The sequence below is a fragment of the Mya arenaria genome, chromosome 16 (genome assembly GCF_026914265.1).
Source record: "Mya arenaria isolate MELC-2E11 chromosome 16, ASM2691426v1".
Lineage (NCBI taxonomy): Eukaryota > Metazoa > Mollusca > Bivalvia > Myida > Myidae > Mya > Mya arenaria.
Window position 1 is genome coordinate 16,410,492 of NC_069137.1, and position 22,667 is coordinate 16,433,158.

The window sequence follows — 22,667 nt, forward strand, 5'->3', positions numbered from 1 at the left end:
ATTATTCTCTTAAACCGCAAGGCGCAGTCCAGTGATATTTGGTAGGTATCCTCATGTAGTGGTCGTTGAACAAGGTTGTTCAAATCACGTTTTTTGTCAAACTTTGCATGACCTAGTTGTTCTGGGCTTTGTATATACATATAAAATGATATTTGGAAAATCTTCCTCTCTATAACCGCAACCACAGATCTATTTTTTTTTTGGTGTGTAGCCTCATATAGTGGTTATTTACCAAAAGCGTTCAATACTCACGCTTCAAAAGGGTCAAAGCTTGCTATTTTTTCAAGTACACGTTATTAAACATGGATCATTTAGCCAGCTCATGTGACCACCATGTGCCTATGGATTGCTGAATGTTAGTGGGATAGTTGGAAGAATGTGGCGGTCACAGCTTTTATTGAGATACTTATAAATTAAATTCGTCGTATTTTCTGGTAGCATGATAAATGTTGTGTTACATTGGCTAGTATCAAGCTCTTTATGGGAATTCCTTATTTTGTCGGATGTTGGGCAGGCAGGCGCACCATGTGTGCAATGTGTCGACAAACTACCAGCACAGCAGTCTCATTAATTGATTGGAGCCACTGAAGAGTAGGCTCAGTGTCATCAAAAGCAATCATAGGAGAAGTATACGTAGTTTGCAAAAAGTGAAAATTTAGTTGTTTTGAACACAAATCGTTACAATGAGTTAAGTAAGTGTATGTGAGAATGAAGTAAACAAAGACACAAAAAGCACACACCTGTTCCTATTGAACTTTGATAAAAACCATATGTATGCTGAATGATTGAATCTATTTTAAGTAGGCGCATTCGAATTAATAACATCTACATATTTCATACTATAGGTAAATAATGTCTCTATTTCACCTTAAGGTATATATATATGAGCCAAAAATGAGATTAATTGAAAAGTGTTCATGCGAGTACTATGTGTTTTAATCAAGAAAAAACTGTGAATTGATGAAATATTGCCATCAGATAATTCCTATCAGTACTCTTTTTCAAATCGATATTCCCATTTAGTAATAATTACTATTTCGAAATTAATTGCAATGCTTCTCAGTTCAAACAACTTTGAACTTTTTATTGTCTAAACAATTTATTAAACACTTCAGGCTTAATATTAATTTCGAAATATTGATTTAATGATATTTTGTGCATTGCACTTGAACTTTCAGTTTCAGAGAGAAACACAACTTAACACTTAATTGCCAACAAAATCAAGAAACAAATTCAAACTTTATTTCTTTTTAGAGTCATACAGTTATATTAAATTGATCACGACAGTCCTAAGTTTTGAAAGAAATGGCAAAATAGAGAATGTTTATCAGACTTAAAGGAACAGAAGTTGCACTGTTGTTCATATTTATGCGAAAAACTACAGAAAACAGCTCAGTAGCAAAAACTTTAAACATTTAATGACACTGGGTAAACGCCAAACACATAGAACCGTCTGCAGATAGAGTTGGGATCTCTAATCATTGAAGCACTTGGGGTTTACCTTTTCGTTTTTTATTATTATTTGTTTTATTGAAAAGTTTCCTCAAGTTAATGCATACTTTGATAAGATTTACCTTTCGCGTTTTATCTTTATTAAGAATTGTTGGGATAAGAGTAAGGTTTGTGCACATAAACTGGTTTAAACTCCCCAGTAAATTTACATTTTACTGACCGTTCCAAGGCGGTACCTAACAATTCTTGATAAACATACCAAGTATTTATATATTTACATTTGATTGTAATCTGTGTCAACGATATCAAAACATTCTTTTATCTTGGGACATATTTAAAAAGAAGCAAGCCAACACACACACATAAGAAAAGTCATAAATTAGAACAACTCCGAATTTAAATGTAATAATGAAACAATATATTATAAAGAATGGCACGAAAAGGGGATACTTTCGCTTTAAATATAAGAAATTCTATTCTTTTTGATAACATGCAACTGCTATACGAAATCCCTAATGGTGACACTTTAAAGTATCTATAACCTATCAATAATATACCGCAATACATGATAAAGTAACTAAAATATTAGATATTACAGTTCTGACTGATCAAAATTCTATGTTGGAAAAAAATAAGACCCCAAAAAAGATAACACAGTTTCTGTATAATTATATCAAAATATTACTATTGAAATAAAACATAAACAAATATGGGAAAACTCTTTTAAAAACACATAATTGAATGAAAGTATATTCTCTGCCATACATAGCAACAATCGACATATGTATACGAGCCTTTCAGTTTAAGATAATTAATATACTAACAGATACGTAAATGTCTATTTAAATTCTAACAATCCAATTCTAGTTGATGCAATTGGTGTTCCAGCTTTGATGTAACAATTAACCACATATTCAGGGAGTGCTATATCATACAAGTCCTTTGGAATAACTTGAAACGCTTTCTCAACTCAGACGATTATTAGAATTGAACTAGTTTATATAATTAGGAATAAACGTTGAAAGAAATTATAGCTGCATTAACTTCATATTTATACATCTAAAATACTACATTTCTGTACCAAAAAAACAACAATTGATTACTTCCACAATTTTGAAAATACTTCTATTTTCGAATCAATATTGAACGTGGAATAGCTATTAAAAATGATAAACTAAATTTCCATTTGCAAAAATAATCATCAGATATATAATACATTTTAGAAGGTCAGTTTGTCTCTTCTTTTGTATTGAAATCTTTTTATGGGCATTTTTTATTTTTGGTTTCCGCCCAATCCAACTATTTTTTTTCTATGTCTAAAAACTGCAAAACAATATGTTTTCATATGAAAGATACCTATATATATACATTTCAAATGTTTTCCTCGTAAAGCTGTATGAAGTACTTTTTGTATCCGTTTGAATAAAAAAGTTGATTTTGTTTCATTAATTTGATTTTTTTTTCAGATATTGACATAAATGTAAATTTGGACAATGTAAGGGATGGAAGCGATACGCGCTAGATGCGCACCCATCCTATAATCTGCTAGTGATATCACGCATAAATACTGTCTCAGAAGCCAAGTGTTTAAGGCGCCGATCGCCTGCAGGAAGTAGCGGTTTCGATCACTGGCCGCGTTTTAACGCCAGACGATAAAAGTTGGTTTAAAAATCTAAATGGTATTGCTAGGAAAAGTAGAGTTCTCAGTACTTTTTAAATTAGGAATTTGTGCCCGTGTATCAGTGTTTTACACCGAGCACGGTTTCCATTCAGGCTCTTCGAAACTCGGACTTCCTTGCACCCCACCACTGTCTCTTCCGCGTGATATCCCTTAAAGAAAGAAATGCAGGGGTGGATACAGAAAAGGGCGTAAGAGAGGCGCAACGTTAAGGCCTTTTGACATTGCCCCTCCCTTCGAACCAAAAATAAATTGATTTGTTATTAGGGGATTTGGGGGTATAATTGACATTTTTTGTCCAATTTCAAGTGGTGCATTTTTAGCGAAGTTCATTTCCATTTTCTCCGATGTTGACATAAGGAACTTGGATGATTTAAAGGGAGGTGATTGCGTGCCGGTTGTTCTCATCCACCCTGTAGCCATACGTGCAAAGGGCCCCATTTGAAAAGAAATAATACTTGCATGGTTTATCCTTGACCACAGAGTCAAACGAAAAACATACATTTAGTGTCTCCTAGTCGTTAATGAATTTAATTAAGTACAAGGAAATTGATGAAAATTTGCAAATTGTTGGCAAGTAATTTTATCTTTTTTTAAATTTGTAATTTAATAAGAACGTACGCAGTTGTTTATTATGAAAATGCTTAAGATTGAAAATGTCGATGGAATACACAAATTTAGACTAAAACTTATGTTATTTTATATAAAAGGGGCTGTCTCACAGATGATAAAATAGCGAAAAAAAGAAAATTGTCGAAAAATGATATAAACTTGGCATCGGTGCATTGAAACTTACTAACTGTAGTACCACATCGTTTAAAATGTATCATAGTTCAGCAGTTATCTTGTATGTTTCCATAAAAAAAGATTACTGGGTATGCCTACCAGGTAGAATTCATTCCTTACGCGTGTTTTGGCTAGTCGGTATTATCACGTGATATTACCGAGGTAGGTGTAAAGCTTAATTATGTCACCCGATTAAGCCTTAATAGCTCAGTGGGTAAGATACTGGTCTTCAATTTTGGCGACGCGGGTTCGAACCCGGTCTCCGACACATTTTTTATACATTTTGGTACTTTTTTTACAAAGCGTAACACATTCTACTAGATATTGTTCTGAGATTCGTTACCGAAAAAAACCTTTTTTATGCCAATCTGTGACACAATCCCTTTAATAGTTGTATAATATACATTATGTAATTAATCATCAATTATATGTGGATATTAATACCTCCCAACTTTATTTATAAACAGATGCATTACCATGGACACCTCCAACTTCTGTATTCTCCAACATCTGTGATTTCTCATTGGTGTTTATTGTCTACAGAAATTGACTGTTGCATTCTCCAATAGAAACAATTCATCAAATCAAATAATGTTTTATAATCTAGTACTAAAATACTTTTTTATCTTCTGCTCCAAATTCAAGTGTGATTATTTGCCGCATATTTATTTGTTCCCAATTTCAGCTCATACGGAAAATATCCCAATTGCCAAAGTCCCGCTAAAGACCCAAACTCCACTTGGTGCCCCCAAGGAAAAATCTATTTTGAAATAAAAAAATCAGTAAAAGAAACCGGATTAGCAAACTTATACCGGATGCTGTCCTATATTAACTATGAAACAATTAACTTTCACAATAATAGTGTTTAATGATATTTGTTTATTAAATCAAGTGTTCTTCCCATAATTAAAAAACTTGGAAATAAAAACAATAATAAAAAGGAATATTTTTCAGATTTTTTAAATCTAAAGTAAATGTTTCAATGTATGGTATTTTTGAATTTCTGTTCATTAAAATTCACCTTGTCCCCTCTGTGCATCCAGAAAAGTGTGTCTTATACAATTCACATTGTTTATAAAAAACATATGCTACTTTAAATTCTTAGACCTTCTATAAGTATGTTTATTCTTTATTGTGGTGAAAAACCTAATTATTGAGTAAATAATAAACCATACTTAAACAATTATTATAACAGTGAAATTGAATATTCATGATCTTAAAAGGTTATTGCTAATGATATTTCAGAGCAATTTGGACCATAAAACAGTCTAATAATCGTGCTTTATTTCATAAACTGTGGAATGGCTAATTAGGCTTTAATATGATAAATCCCTTAGTTACATTTTAAGCTTATAAAGACACATGCAATTTGAAACAGTGGGTGATATTAATTAAAATATGTTGTTCTTCAATCCGGCTTAACTAAACTAACTAACTTAACTAAGTAAATTATCCAGTACGTAAACAATAGCACTAAATATGAGCCTCAACAACTTACTATAGTCGTACACCTTAAACTGCTTCGAAACGGTTGTTTGCTACAACAGATATATCAGTATTAATTTATTTTGTTTTATTTATGTACGAGTATATAGTTAACAGTTAAGTCCGAATTGTAATTTTTTTACTGTGATATATGCCTTTAAAAAGTCTATACATTCTCGCTGTTCACATTACGGACTTCTTTTTCACATTGAAGTATCTTTTATTTGAAATAAAGAATTTTATTTCTGAAAAAACTTCATTCATTTAATTATATTTACATTTCTTATTCAATACTCAATGTGTTACCTGAACTTTAACTTTTATTTTCCAATCACCAAAAACAGGTTCCCTGCTTAAATCAAGGGCTCCGTCAATCACACCGTCTGTTATTGCGGTCGGCCCTCTTTTCTCTATTCTGTTTCCATTGCCATCCTTAAGAACATTCATTGAATATAACGTCAACTTGGAAGTTATCGCGTAACGTGTAATGCTGCATAGTCTGTGCCCGAATACAATGGCAATTGAATGTGGTTATTTGTTTGTCTTTATCTTGAGAAACACTCCGTTTCCGGTTAACAGAGTAGTAAGCGCACTCGCTTCTCGCAAAGGCTTTACGGATTCAATTCCCGACCTTGACGTTGGTGAATTTAGTAAGTGCTCACTAAGAGAGTTTCCTTAGCGAACACGGTTTTCACCTTCAATACTAGACAACACTAGCGCACAACATCGTGCCACATATCACCTTCTTTACAATCGATAGGCCTTAAGTTGCAGCCACAAAGGAAAAGGTTGCTAGTATATTACAATAGCCGATATACTGTTTCCCAGAAATATTATATTCTTGGCATCTCAGAAGGGACCGTCATATTCTGACGGACTGTTTGAGTGTGTGCAAGATGGATCTCACAGTTGTTGACATTATTCAAATGGGTCACATGTTTTGATTGTGGCAAAACAAATTTTAAAACAATTATGAATATTTTAATCCTATAAATATATCTTGATTGCTTACTTTTACTAGCTACACATCAATCCCAAATGATGACTAAATATTTTCCAGGCAAGTCCGGTTAATACAAAGGGAACACGAAGTGCTAAGAAGGTTTTATATTCTGCAATTATAGTGCCCTTGTAGTACAAAGTCCTTGCAAAAGGGAAAATCTATCGCAGGTTAGCCTAACAAAAAGACTTATCCTTCAAAAGATAAAAAAAAACCCGCAAAGTAAGAGGCTTGGATAGAAACACCTTTTTCATGACAATACTTAAGGCCTCAGAATTGAAATTGCGCAATACGTTCTACAACAAGAACAGCTTATATAGGTTGAACACCCAATTAAGTCCTCTGACCAAAGCCTTGTGACCGTTTTCAATTTCTAAAAAGGCATTATGCTACTAGAAATTCCCTTTGCTTAAAGTGTTCTCAGTCTCCAAGAATTTACCAAAGGGGGACTTTTTTGAAGCATGTATGTCTAGGAAACAAGATAAGATGAAGGGAACAAAATCATTTGATTGTCCCTTATAATATAATTTACAAAACATTTCTGTGTCGATTGATTAGAATAAATGTCACTTAGAAATAATCTTAAAAATTAATATTGCTGAATGTTTGCTATATTCATTATACAGACTTAACTCCTATTCAGCTTATACTCATTTATTTGCATTGCAAGTCTTGTACGCATTCACTTGTGTACTCACGTAGAATGAAATAACAGCGCTACCGTTGTAGTTCGCAAGAGTTGGCAACAGGAATATTGTCCTATATTTAACTGAAAAACACAAAGTAAACTATTACTCAACAGTCTATTTTACAGCAAAATAATTTAACGATATTTTCAACAACAAAAAAACAATTATATAAATGAGCGAAATAAGTGTATTTAATATAATTGAAGTGAAATAGGATTACTAACAAATAAACTATGGTTTAACATGTACACGAAACAAGACAACGTAGAAATTGTGTTTTTCAGACTTATTGTGTAAGGATGTACGAACTAAATGAACACATTTGAAATGTATTGTACTTGAAATCAGTATATGTCTCATATGGACATTTTCAGTCAACACCATTTTCTTGTTTCCATGTTAATACTTTCTTTCACGAACAAGTGCTGATCCCCATGTACACTAAGGACTATATTAAACATTATACTTATTGAACCTGTAAAAGTCGTGACATACAGGCGAGACTGATTATCTTAGGTATGTTCGTCCATTGCGAGAGTCACATGCACTGTCGTATAGATATGTACGGCTAGATGTAAATTAATGTTCTAATTTAAGGCAATGCTATCTTAAAGGTCACCTTGTTGACCGCCAGAATATCTTGTCTTGTCAGTTTGGATAAACACCAGGATGTTCTCCTCAAAGAGCAGTTCAGATTTGTTATGGAAAGCAAGTCCACCAGACCCAGACACAACGATCTTGTAGTCATCTTTGGGAAAATCGCTAGGAACCTTTATCATTAATTTAATATATTGAGTTCATTTATGAAATCAAATACACCGCAGGCATTACTATGGAGCTTATATAACAGACACATTTGCGTTAAATAGTTATGAAACTGACTGATAAAATATTTCATGTTTCCATAATAGTTTGATGTTGTCAATAAACATGGTTTCATATTGCATATTTATACGAAACACGACGATAAACAATAAACGGATCTTTTTTTAAACTTTTACTAAGTACATTACTAGCCATTTGATATTATATACTCTTCCTGGCCATTTCCATTTTCTCCCACCAATTAATGTTGATTTCACCAGCACGCTCTCTCCTTCAGAAAACATGCGATACGTTTAATAACCCCTGTCATGATTGTCCTACATTCGTTCTTGCTTTTAAACAATGTTTTGCTCCTAATTTCGTATAAGCAAGGTCACCGGCTTCGTAATTGTCGTTTTAGAAACAAAACTTCTGGCGATTCTTTGGTATTGAATAGGAAGTATAACGAGAATTTAGTAGAAATTTTGCCAATCTGTAATTCAACGAATCATTTTTCCCCTTGTTTTCCATGTCAAAAAGTTGTTTCTTTAGAGCTTTTTTTAAGAACTTGTACCGCCCGTCCGGCTGCCTAGTTCGAACTCGGATGGTAGGCAGGAGGCCGGGTATGTTTAATACCATTGTTTGCCATGTCTTTGAAATACGCAGATGTAAACCTTGGATCACTATCACTAACTTGTTCTCCTGGTAATCTCCATGTTTTGAATAGTCCACGCAATTTCTCAGTGATTTTGGTTAATTTCATCGGCATGATCTCGATCCATTTGGAATATGAATCTATAATCACCAAGATGTTTTGCCTGTTTTTTCAGCAAAGTCGATGTATACTCTCTGCCATGGTCTTGTAGTCCACCTCCAGGGATGAAGCGGTGCTTTGTGTGGCGAAATTTGAACTGACCATATCCTTTGTTCAATATCCATATCTATATTTTCCCACCAAACATAGTTTCGAGCCACTCAGACACTCAGTTGTTGATCATGCAAATCTTCTAATATTCTTTTCCTGAAAGTACCCGGTAAAAAAAACGCGTAATCCCCATAGTAAAACTCCGTTGTCCGTTGACAATTCGTTTCTCCGGTTTAATACAATTTTAGTTTCGTTTTAATAACATGGTTTGGCCAACCATTCATTGTATACTCGTATACTCAACACTGAGTGCTTTCGAGTTATTTCTGCAACATCTTTGGCAGAAATGGGAATTTCCTCGACATAGGACACATTTCCCTCATCTTCGATGTAACACGCGTCAGCACCATACACTAGAGATATAATTATGTGTGAATCTTAATATAGTATTTTCTCACTGTCCGTCAGTGTCCTAGAAGCAATGCAATAGGCGCTCTTGCCCATCTTCAATAATATGCGATAGCACTTCACCGATGCCGTAAGATGACGAATCACAGGCTAACGTCACCGGCAATATCATAGTGAACCAATAAGCCACTGTTCACTACTAGGTCCTTACTTTCATGAACGCCTTGTCGCTGCCGACCACGCCCTTTTTTTCTCCCTTCTTTAAGAGATAATGAAATTAATGCAAGAGTGAAGCATGATTTTGCAAAATTGACCGGTACTATCCAATTAAGCCCAAATATGAGTTCAGTTGACTCACATTTTCAGTTACGGGCAGTTTTGTATGGTATCGATTTAGTCTTTCGTGGCATGAACACAATGTTTGTTCACCAACTGTCCAATGTACACCACCTCGTCCTGCAAAAAAGAACACTTCTTTTCGTTCAGCTTTATATTGTGGTCTCTCAGTCTTTTTAGAACTCTCAAACTGGTCAAATCAGATTGATCATTCGGCATTGTAATCAATTTATCATCAATTCTATATACCACAATTGAGATTTCAGCCGATATTTTGTCGTCCATTACTGACAGAATATCGATGGACTGCTAATTGTTCCGTAAACCAATCTGCAGTAGCGATAATGTCCCTTTGATGTGTTTACAATTAATAATTGCTCTGAATCTTTGTCCACCTAAAGCTGTGAATATTCCTGAGACAGATCAAATTTCCTGAACTTTTGCCCTCCTGCTAATGTCGCAAATAAATCCTTTGTATCAGGTATTGGATATTGTTCCTCATTTATTTCGCGATTTACTATAGCTATGTAACTTCTTTTTCCATGAGCTCAAATTCTCATTCTACCGTTTCCTTTATTGCATAAGGCACTGGTCTAGCCTTTTAGAAGTTAGGTTTTGCTCCGTCTTTCATTCTGATATGCGCCTTAAAACCTTTAATAAGTAGATTCCGCGATTTTGCATTATTACAGAGGTGTACAAACTCCTTTTTTTACACGCTCCAATGAAATTTCTTTTCTGCTCTTCTGAACATGGAAAATGTCTCTCCAGTTGAGTGGGATTTGCTCTAGCCAATTTCTACCGAGAAGCGCTGGTTGCTTTCCTTTGGCCACTAACAGCGAAAGCTTATATTTCTGGCTTTCTGGCACAGGAACTTCGCATTGCCCGAGCAACTCGATTCTATTTCCAGAATATGACTTTAATTTTACATTTGTAGTCCTCAATGGATACTTGCGAAGAACAACTTGTTCGTATATATCCTCAGAAACTATTTACTCGGAACTTACTTGGAAGTAAGCCGTGTCCCTTTCAGCCATCTCCATCCCATTGCAATTTGGCAAGCATTGTCAAATGTCAAATTGTCCTCTGGCAACAGTTTTCTTTGAATCAGCTCTGAGTGTAATCCACATACAACCCGATCGCGCATTTTATAATTTAAGAAGTCCATGAACTCACAATGCGTTGCCAGTTTTTTAGCGCCACTGCAACTTCTCCCCCGTCCCATTGATTACGTTTATTGAACTTAAAACGTTCCAAAATAACCAACGGCTTTGGCATATTGTGATCCGTGGACGTCTATGCTAACCGTTCAAACGACCTGTCCTTTGGTAATGCCGGTTGAACCAAGTTTCGTGAGACACCATATGGTTCCGCAACAATAAGTGACAGTAACATTGACACCTTCTTGTCATTATGTGTCCCATTTGCACAGAAAAAATGTTCCAATAGTTCAACATATTTCGTAACACTTTCTTTGTCTGGCCTATATTCTCCCAATTTCCGAAACTAGCCATGATGGTGATTTAAAGGTTATTCATCTCAAATTAAAATTCAATTGATTAATTTTGAAAGTTTTTATCCTCGTCGCAAGATGTAATATCTTGGTTCCAAAGAGAATGAACAAATCACATAGTTTTGCTATACCTTTAATATAGGATTTAATACATTGCATCACAAACATATACTGTTATCATTGAGGCTTCTCTGGCTGGGAAAAACCAGGTAGTACCATATTACCACAGCGAATATACTACATTCAGGCTACAAATTATGTACATAGCAAGAAAAATGAAAATATTTAAACAACTTGGTGAAAAACTTTTCTTTAATTTAAGATCGAAACAAATACCAGACACACATTTGTTTTTACGTATTTACAACTTACCATTATCTGCAAATTTACAGGCTCATCTACAATAAATGCAACAATAAATGACATACAACCAGTATGTTTCAAACAGACAGGATATACATACGAGACTATACCTATGTCAATCCAGTAATTTCTACATTCCGATTGCGCTTCCTTTAATGCGCTCAAATAATACCAATTGACGTCATTGATGCAAACCGGTTCTAACATTCGGTATAAGATATTGTATTTTTTTATTTAAAGCGTTACTCTCAACATTCAAGTTAAATCATTGCAGGATTTTCAAGATCGGTGTCGTGGAAGATCCAAATGTTGCCGACATTTAAACTCCTTTTTCTCAATAAACCTTTCAAAATATCAGATAACTCAATACTACTAAAATATAGGTAATATTGCTTCTGACCAATAGTTCTTGGCAAATTAAATTAATCGATTTTTTTTTTGGAAAACTCCATAATATAAACAAAATACAGGATAATACCCAAATGGCACCTGATTTCACTCCGGTCTCCGAAAAATGTATTAGAAAAAATATACATAAGATCCAAAAGAAGCAACTGGAATAGATCTGATACCTCTAAAAATCATAATTGCTGGTACATATTCTTTAAAAGTTCCCATCCGAGACGTGGCCAATGAAATGATGAGCCAAGCATGATTTCTAAATGGTCATCACTATTTTTAAGAAAGATGACCCCTTGATAGAAAGATTTTATAACAAATAAGTATAGACTAATCAGTATTTAGGAATAATGTCCAAATTATATTAACGGATCAAAAGTAAGCCACCTATCAGTCATTTTGAAAGTTCCTTTTTTCTTTGGAGCTTTTAGAAAAAAAGATCATATTGATTGTTAACTACCCTGTTTAGGCTGGTGGATGACTTGAATATAGCCTCTTAAGTGAACAAATTTGTAAGAGTAATGACCCTCTCAATAGCATTCGACTGCTTGCCCCATGACTTCATCTTAGACAAGCTTAATCCTTATAATATTCCCGCCCCAAAATGTAAACTAATGCACATCTATCTAACAAATTAAAAAAGGGTCCAACTTGGTCACATTACCAATGAATGGGACAACATCCAATATGAATATCAGGGCATATTGTCGTCAACATCTGTCGTAATATATGGTGGTCTCAAAAACTAGCTTAAATTCAGAAGGCTGATCCGAACCTGGATCGGTACCTCTTTCAAATGCTCTAACAGCATATACTTTTGTTATAACTAATAGATAAGATGTTAAAAATTATGTATTTCAATAAATATATTATATCCCTTTGTTTGGCGCTTGGTGACTTTAGGCCTGTTATCTCTGTTCGCGCAACTATTATCTATAACTATAAACACTTGAACTAGTAACTGCTTTTATGAGTAAACCATAAAAATGCAAAAATAAACACGGCTTTAAAATGAGCTTCCCTATTCGTATTCGGAAGAGCAAGAGTGCATGAAACAAATACACGAAAGTTGTTAATACGTGTATATTCGTACCGTTAGCAATGGTTTTCCGGACACTGGCTACTTCCGAATGGTTGGATGCTTCGATATTTGCCCGAAATGCTACGTTACCAGCAGACTGTGTTACGTGAACCAGTATGTTTAAGGGCATACCAGGAGATACGTATTTTGGAATTGAGACATAGTAGTAGCTGAAAGTAGTTTTAATAATTGCGGGACAGAATCTAATATATATTTATATAAAGCATATTGATAGTATAAAGAATATTTTGTTTTTGTATGCAAAGAATACTTTTTTATTTATTCTATTCATAACAATGACTACTTCTTATTTGACAAGCAAAAGTTAAAACAACTTTTGTCTTCACAAAATCATTAAAAGAAAATGCTTACCCATAGCTTATGCAAAGTAGGCTTACAAACGATATGCCTCTCAAAAGCGCCATCTGAAAAATCATAATACACAAGAATTGGTTCCACGATTCAGAACGAATCACATGATAACAATATGATGAGGTATGACGAGATTATGGATCGTTGGAAAGGTTTTCATCACAATTTGACATTATTGAAACGAACTCGGTACGCATATATCTAAATTGTAAAACTGTTACATCATGCATACCAACAATATTGGCTGAAATCATTATACCTGTAACTGAGAAAAGGGAAACTAATATTGAATCGAAAAGAATGCTGATTATCTTCTTATGGCATCGCAGTCTCCCTGGCTTCATTACTATACAGGTGTCCACAAATTACCATTGCATTTATTTAATAGTTCCCCGTATAGGAGGTGGGAGGGGGTCGATCAAACACACATAAAAATACGACAAACTGCAAACGTCGTTGTCTTAAATCCCACCCATAATGCAGAGATCATTTTAAAGAAAACGGCGGTATCACTGGGTTTGTCAAAGTCCCTTTTGTTGGGAAACAACAGCTGTTTAAGTCCCTAGAATGCCCATCGCCTCATCTATACTGGAAACGTACTCTCATCAGCATTTTAAGCGTGGTTGACGAACGTTCTTTTCGTTATTAAAAAAAGTAAAAAACAAATAAGATTAAGGAAAGTATTAGAAGATTATTATGTGTTACATTTCCATACCTTCTACAAATATTGTTTTTGATTTACTCATAAACTATCTAGTGGATTTTGTTATTTGTAACGGAATTCTCATTGTGTCGTAGCGCTGTTACAATCAAAACATCAAAAAATGACCATTTCGAGCAGGTATACGCTGAGTCAATAACCATCTCCAGAGTGAGAGCAATCGCACTAAATTTCAATGGCGTGTTTCAGGGTGACAAGTTATTTACATCTGGGCTTGTGCACAGGCTTGAACGCCAACTTTCAACTAAGTTAAGTTGCACTGTGTATCAACTCAAATGATTTGGACATACGCTTAAGCGGTGACATTGTTGAGGCGGTATGATAATGTTCGGAAATTTTTGCCTATTTCTGATTGATCCGATTTCTTTTGTTGTAACTTATCTACTATAAATAGGTTATGACAATGCTATGTACCAGGTACACATATCCTGATGTCGTTTTACAATGTTCAACCCTAGGATGGAGGTATTCTGTGCCAAGTACAATCATATTAATTTGTAGAAAATGCGACGGGAGTACTTGTCAGATTGAGTACACGGCGTTTGTACGACGATATGTGTGGCGCTTATGGCATGTGGTGTTTAATTCTTATCACATCATAATGTTTCATTTATATATCTATCAAGTATTATCTCACATTATGTACATATAAAAACACATGCCATATGTTTAATTATTTGTCTCCGCCATTTTGATTCTACATAATAACGGTTTAGAGAGTTGATCTTTCAGTACAATACAATCAGATCAGTATTTGTTATATGATCATATTCACCGTGGATTTAATCTTCTTTCCATGTTTTTTTTGTTTACACTGCATCAGCTTGATGGGGGTATGAATCATTTGCTTATCGTTAACATTCTTATTATGTCTTAAAAGGTCAAATCACATTACTTTACTTGTTGTTACATACTATTTTTTTCAGGACCTTTACAAGGCGATTTTATCCCTTTGGTAATGTAGGATAAGATTTTCAAAATCAGTATCACGCATTATAAGTCAACTAATGCGCATTTGACTCAATATAAGAACAATTTGCAGTACCAATACCAGACAACTGACGACAATATATGCCAAAACTCCGCCAATATCGCCCAAACACGGCCGAAATCAACCAAATCCGGCCAATATGAGATTCCTCCGTTTTGATTGGCTTTAAAACTCACCTTAAATTGGATTTGCTGTCGAAACTTGCTTTATATGAGAAATATGCTGGAAATTAATTAAAAAAGAAGCCAATTTCTTTTACGTTTTTCGACTGTTTTGAAAAATTAGTGCTTTGTTTAAACCTATTTGGAATTACAAGCATATTAAATTCTTCAACCACTTTGTTCGCTTAGATATAACTGTTGTATTTTACCGGTTGGTTGTTTATACAACTAATGTTTGTGTTCACCGGAAAAATGGACGACGAAGGTGAAACATTTGACGATTTGGCATACGATTTACGAAATAAAGATGTAAAGACATGCTTCCTTAGACTGTGGAACGCTTTATTCATAAGTATGTGCATTGTCACTAAAGGATGCATGTCAAAATCAGAAAAGTAACAGTTTAGAAAAGCAGACACAATAAATGATCGGCGATAAACAGGTGATTTCATATTGGTCGAGTTATTTGTTCTCGGTCAACTGATAACCTCGGACAGATAACTAGGTCAATATGGAATCACATTTTTAATGACATTATAATATTTACGCGTGCCCTATTGCGATAAAATCGAGATCGGCGCTTGAGTCTTTTGCTATGGAACATTTCCAACAGCAAGAGATTGCTCCGCTATGCTGGAGATCCAGGATAGCTTGCATTCAGGATGAATAAGTGCGTGGCTAACTATTTTATTTTCTAGTTTATTGATAAGCTTAATTATTTTTTATATTTTATTCTGTTATTTTCATTTGTTTTTTAAGTGTTACTTTGAACATGCATGTTATTATTTAACTTCATATGTTTTGATAATATAAACTGTCGTATTAAGGTAGCAATTTTTCATGTTTCTTATTACTATGAAAAGTTCTACATACATTGTACTCGAATATAGCTTCTAACTTACCATACTACGAGATACCGCTCGTTAAGTTTATGGCATCACATACATTCTTATACAACATACGATTGCATTATTTTTAGTAAGTTTATTAAAAGCCCATTTTTGCATGAGGATATTTGGTAGCTACTTATCTTGAACACCGTGACCATATGGGGAACATAACTACTTTGCAGGTGTTCTTATTAACAGTCATTTTCGGCACATTCAAAACTAATTAACAGCAACCTATTTGAGCATATAAGATAAACATACCTATTTTTATATAGTATATATGCACTGTGTTGTTAGTGGAGTTTGGTGTTGTTGTTCCATGTTTCTTGTTTGTGATTTTCTGAATTTGTGTTATATGTCTTTTGCTTATACCCTGTGCCATTAAACGGGGTTTTAAACCTTTGACTACTGGGCTTGTTTTTGTAGTTTACCACATAGATATTAAGTTAAAAATAAATACCTTAATACCGCTACATACTTTATTGGATTTCCGAAAATTGTTTCATTGTATAACTATGTTATTCTGCTATATGTCTCTCTAGAGGCATGTTACTTCTCATTGAGTATTGTATCGTTATACTTTGTGAAAAATATTGATACAATATATTGTATATTCTTATGTTTTGTTTTGTACTAGAAGGTGGGTTATTGTATTTTCGCAAATGCTTTTTGAACTACAAACCCATTTTGATGAGTCGGAGCTGGCAACATTTGGATATCCTATATTTTGCAAATATATATAGCCTTGTTTGTTTGTGTATTACTTGGTGTTATTAAATAAAATTTTCATTTTTAATCATTTCTCATAACACATTTTAAGGTTATGTTTCCTCTTGATAAATGAACCTCCATTGCAAACATTTGTATTATATGCCTATCAAATTTCCTTTTAATATTTAACAGAAAAATCCGTATCATGATACTTTCGTTTTATGATTTCGAATCATGCAAGTACCATGTGTAGTCTCGAAACTACTTTCGCGTTGCTAAAAATAGTGTGTCGAAAAACTGGTAAAGCCTTTTAACTCTTAAATGCATGAAATTATCTAACTTTGCTCGTGCTCCAGAAGCATGTAAATATTCAAGAACATTTTTTCTCAAAAGACCATGACGATAAGAACTTCTGTAAACTAGTTGGTTGCCATTTCGAAGTTAATTAATTGTTGCATTATCCATTGTTGTTATCATCAATATTAGCAGCTCGCCAATACAAAGCAAAGACGTAATGGCGTCATTGATAGAAACAGCGATGGACCCACAAACTTTTCTCAATTCTGCATATTATCAACGTCAAAAATTCCAACAAATATTTTCTTTACGTTACGTCTACAGGAAATGAAGATAAGTGTAAAATTATTACCGGTTTTTGTACTTTGACATTTAATTTTTTATAATCTGTTATATTTGCTGAGACATCAATTATGTTGTTCTTTTTTGGCTCAATAAAGTAAATTCTGCAAACTTCTGACTTTGTTTCTCTGTAGTAGCCTCGCTTGACTACAATACACAAAACTACGTAGCACATTCGAATTCAAACGCACATTTGATAGATGGTGGTATATTTAAATCAAATTGAAACGGAAGGAATACTTCAATAGGCAGGTATAATAATAAATGGAATATTACGATAAAACATCTTTCTGGTGACCTGCACTATATCTCGTTGTGTGAGTAAACATGTATCCGTCTCGATCTGCGGTCTCTATGGATACATGTTTACACATCTAACTGGACATGATACAGGTCACCAGAAAAGGTTCCTTAATAATCCCTATATATTGTGGTATTACACTGTTCTATAATTCAAGCTTTACCAGTGCTTGTATTGATATTAACATAATCATATTATAATTAAATTTGCCTTGTTCCCTAGAGCTAAGCTAATCGGTAGCGATATATAATTCATATGTTAAACTAAACTCACTGATATGTTCATTTTCATTAGGTTAAGAAGAATGCATTGCTTCTATTTGTCTGCATGCCACATCATATTGTTCTTATACTGTATACATTTGAAACGATTTAATTTTAATTCCAGTCATGTCGTTTTCAAACGGTTTGGTTTAAACAATATTTATTCAAATATTACAGTTACATGGTGTATACAGTTTGAGCATTTACATTAGTTATTTGCAGGGGTAACATTACATGAAAAGAAGACATATGATATATTCACAAAAAAATGATATACAGAATAGAGAAAAGCTCGGAAGCTTACACTATGTCTCGCTTCTGTTATTACGTAAGGCTGCATTTAATGGTGTAAAAGCTGTTTTGTTAAATCGAACACTAACAAAGTGAGATATGAATAATATAAAATGAGGCATATGAGGCAAACAATTGTACAGAAAAAGGAAGCGATAATATGGAAATAATAAGAAGGGTAAGAAAGGGAAAACGAATAGATAATGGGATGTGGACAGGTCAGGTCAATGGCTGAATCAGGTTTGTCTACTTTTGGTTTGTGGAGAAAAAGTTCTCCGATATTCTTTTGATAGTTTATGATTTATTCATTTGTAGTGCAAATATGTTACGAACAGTAATCAATGAAGTTTTATTAGTTCACGTATGTTCCAAAAAATAACGAAAACACTAATACATAACAAAAATACTACACCGCCATTTATTAAATGAAAGTTTAAAAGTTCGGATATAAAAAAAATGTTTCTTAGTGTTTGAATGTGTTTTATGGTATATTGGTATTCAGTGATCTAACTTTCATAGACTAGTCTGTTTTGCTCGAAGACAGGTCGTTTTTAAGGTTGAGAATGACGACCAAGCTAGGTTTGAGGCATGGGTGGGGTAAAAAATCAGTTTATCTGTGAATTGATGTGTATTTTCAAGGATATCCGTATTACATATTGCATCGAAAAACAGTTCAAAACACATTTGAACTGTGGTGTAACATTCTATATATTTCGAGCCGTTTTTTTCGTCTTTAATTTGGTATGAAAGCAAATGTTCGAACATTCAGCTTCAAGATCAATGAATCATTTGATAGAAATAGTTCTTAACTTCCAAAAATATATTTTTTTAAGTATATGTATTTTGTTTTTAATCTTAAATATTCTTTTTGCCAACTATTTTTGGTTCAAATTGTTGTATTTTGTTTTGATCACCGGGAAGTAAATACAATGTATTTTTAAAAAAAATGTTATAAATGTTGATGTTTTCACTCCTTATTTTGCAGTGAAAATATCAAGTTGATATTTTTACTTTTGTAATTTTACTGCTGAAAGTCTATATTTCATAGAGAAGCATGAAAGAAAAATGAGTATTTATAATTTTGTAAATTTGTTATCTTTCTCTAACGGTACGTTGTGTTTATAATTTGTTTATTTCTAACAAGTTTAATTACTTTCTTCATGCTACCCGACATATTTAAGCTTGACAATGTCTTAATCATAGCCACTTCTCATTTATAACAACTTAAATATTATGTGGCGTGCCCAGACATGTTTCCCCCATTGAATATTTCCGTATTTATGAATTATTATAGAAGGATTGCCTCTTATATAAGTATATGGTCATTGAGCCTGAAATCATGACAGTAAGTGCAAGACTTGAGTTTGTATATCATTTTTTCTTTGTTAAACTGATATGATTTTACATATATTTATTATTTATCACCCTTTTGCATTTATAATAATGCCAACAGGGCATCCCCGATTATATAACAAGAAAACAATTTGATTCACAAATCATATTTAGAAAAATCTAAATTTAGAATTGTGTTTGTCTACAATTGTTTAGAATAACACAATTAAACAGGAGGTAAGTGGTGATAGTGATTTTCACACAAACTGTTATGTATCTAGAATTAACCGAATTTGTTATGAAAAGTGGATTGCTTTTCCTTTTATTCAAACTCAAGATGTATATGTGAAATACTCTTTATACATTCATGAACACCTCCCTATAAAATTTAACAACTGCAGCAACCATAATAAATAAATATAAGCTTGTCTTTACATTAGATTAGTTTAAACTTGCGCGATGTTGCGCGATAGGTTTGTTTTGTGTTGTGGGGGAAACCGAAATATCTGAAGGAAACCCACTTGTCCGACTTAGTGACTACAAACCAAACACATATGCGATTGGTCTGCCTTTACATTGAAGAATATACTTTTATTTTATAGAAAGCCGTCCATTTAATCTCATTTAATGTTAAGAAAATAGTAAGCTCTAATCCTTGACAAGGGTCAGATACTTATTTGAATCGGTTTTATATTGTACGCAATAACGACCTCGATTCTATAACATCTAGCTGTGTTAAATTTTATCTCTTAGGCAACATCACTGCCCCTTTATCTCTTGTACAGAGTTTATCTAAGTAGGGGAAACGTATTTTAGCTACAGGCGTTAAAAATAAGTAGGTCAAAACAATCTTGATAGCTTGATCTAACAGCCAGTTTGGTAAAACTGTGCCCGTGTACTGACATAACTTTGCCATTACGACGTATTTCAATTTTCTACCGTTTGGTCATTTCGGGGTTACCAAAGAGCATATATGTATGTCATATATATTCCATCAGTATATGTATAAGCGGTATAAGCCGAACGCACAAACACATTTTTGCTTCAAGAAAAAAAGAATGAAATAGGACTTTTCACAAAAATCAAACTCCGAATATTATATTGTGTATATATAAAAGAAAACAAACGATAAATACACGTTCATGGGCATCGGAGATTTAAATAGCAGGGTCGGCCATTAATGTAATTGTGTGTCATATAAGTTTACAGATCCCGAAATAAAAGTGTCGCCAGATGAGTATATTTCAGATATTGAACTGTTATGGACATCTCAGAAAGTATATAGAAAAATGTGGTGTATATTCAGTCGAGATTTGAAGAGACATTCTATTAAGAATAATGAACGTGGGTGAAGGTCAAGACGCAAAAAATATCAATTAACTTATGTTTAAAAATTTGCATTTTTATTGATTACGTTATTTGTGGCAAAAAATTGATCAATAGATTTTAATAATTTTCTTTCGGGAACCCAAATATAATGTCCGGATTACTGAGTGGTGTATTTTAGCTAGTTTGAGCAATTTCGTTTTTGAAATACTTTAAAAAAAGATTCAAATCATGCGATTTTAGATAAATCTGGAATAATGATAAAGGATAAAGCTACTAAAAGTAGTTGTAACAAGTGCAGAGCTACAGATAACTTTTTTACTAAAAGTGTATTTTAATCCCTTATGACACTTAGTAACATGCATGGTATACCCTTGGGTAAATGATTAAAGTGTAATGGCGATGTCTTAAGTGTAATGGATTATTAAATAACAAATATGAATGACTCATTTTATTTGATTAACTGTTTAGCACATATTAAAGAACTTACACAAAATTGAAATGTTGCACAACAGATGAATCAGGACTTGTAATTTGCTAAGCAACATTTCAATTTGTGTGAGTTGTTTTACACGGAATATATTCGTCCCCTGGTGTCCCTAGTAACACATTGCGTAGGATGGCAGATCGATGTTTTCAAAGCGGTTAAACATATAGTTAAAACGTCTAGCCTTAAAACGGTCCAAAAATACTTAGTCAAAACGGCTAGCATAGAAACGGCAAAAAATACTCTGAAGAACGTTACGCCCTTATTCATTTTTTTTTTAATCGTACCGGTACGAACAGCTATTTGATTTTAAGTCGTAATGGGCGAGTTTTAAAGCGTATTAACGCCCATTACGACCCTTATCTGACGCTCTGTAAGTGAATTTCAAGATAACATTATCAAATTTAATCGATTCAATTAATGGTGCGTCGGACGGCACCTTTATCGACCAAAAATGTTTCGAATGATTCTAAAATAATGAGTGTGTGTTAGTAACTTTTAATAAAAGGTTCCGCCGAAAGTGTATATTCCGAAAAATTTACATTAGCTCTTCGTTTCATACCTATTTTCGTACGGACCGGAAGAAAATAATGATGATTTGAATAATTGCATACGTAATAAATATTAACATAATTCGATTATCAAAGTCGCGATTTAAATGGTTGATAAAGAAAAAGAAAAAGGAAAGTAGGAAATCTGCTACCAAAATAAAAGTAGGTGCGCGTTTAATGAACGCTGAGCAATATTGAAAAAGGTTATAGGATTCTTCAGTTAAAAATCAAGTTCAAATTATTAACAATTATGCGGCTTTGTTTCAATAATTTGAAAAAGCACACATTTCTTTAAAGCCGACAAAGACATTTTATACCTTAATGACAGATATTTAGATGGAGAAATTCAGTTTATGTTTGCAGAATTAGACACAGAAATTACATAAAAAGAAATAAATTAATCTATTAAACAAGTACGAAATGATTCGGGGTATATTTATACTTGAAGAGCATGTGTATATTTGGCGAAGAGAATTGAAACAAGATCAAACATTTAAACGTAATGCCCTCCCTGAGCTCCAAGTTGTCATAAATATTTGGACATTTGAAAGAAATATGCACTGACTAAAACTGAGTTTTGATCTTTGTCTCTTTGATCTCAAAATCAGGTCATCAAAGGGGTCATCTTCTGGTCAACCCGCAACCTAGATGTTAAGTATGAGAGACATGGGTGCAGGCATAGTCGAGTTATCACACAGACAAGATTTTTTTGCGTTCAAGGTCACTGTGAACTTTAGATTTGACCCGATGACCCATTAAAATAATTGTGATCATC

The 22,667-nt window shown here is 33.4% G+C and overlaps 1 protein-coding gene across 1 annotated transcript in view; it reads right to left on the bottom strand.

Moving 5' to 3' along the window:
• Positions 1-7,869, bottom strand: part of LOC128221441 (CD109 antigen-like) — a 39,932-nt gene extending 32,063 nt beyond the window's left edge. The window contains exons 1-3 of the mRNA XM_052930049.1: positions 7,710-7,869; positions 7,100-7,170; positions 5,708-5,833 (exon numbers count right to left, since the gene is read on the bottom strand). Of these exons, the coding sequence (XP_052786009.1) occupies positions 5,708-5,833; positions 7,100-7,170; positions 7,710-7,869 (357 nt within the window). The remainder of the gene's footprint in view (positions 1-5,707; positions 5,834-7,099; positions 7,171-7,709) is intronic.
• Positions 7,870-22,667: the final 14,798 nt, after the last annotated feature.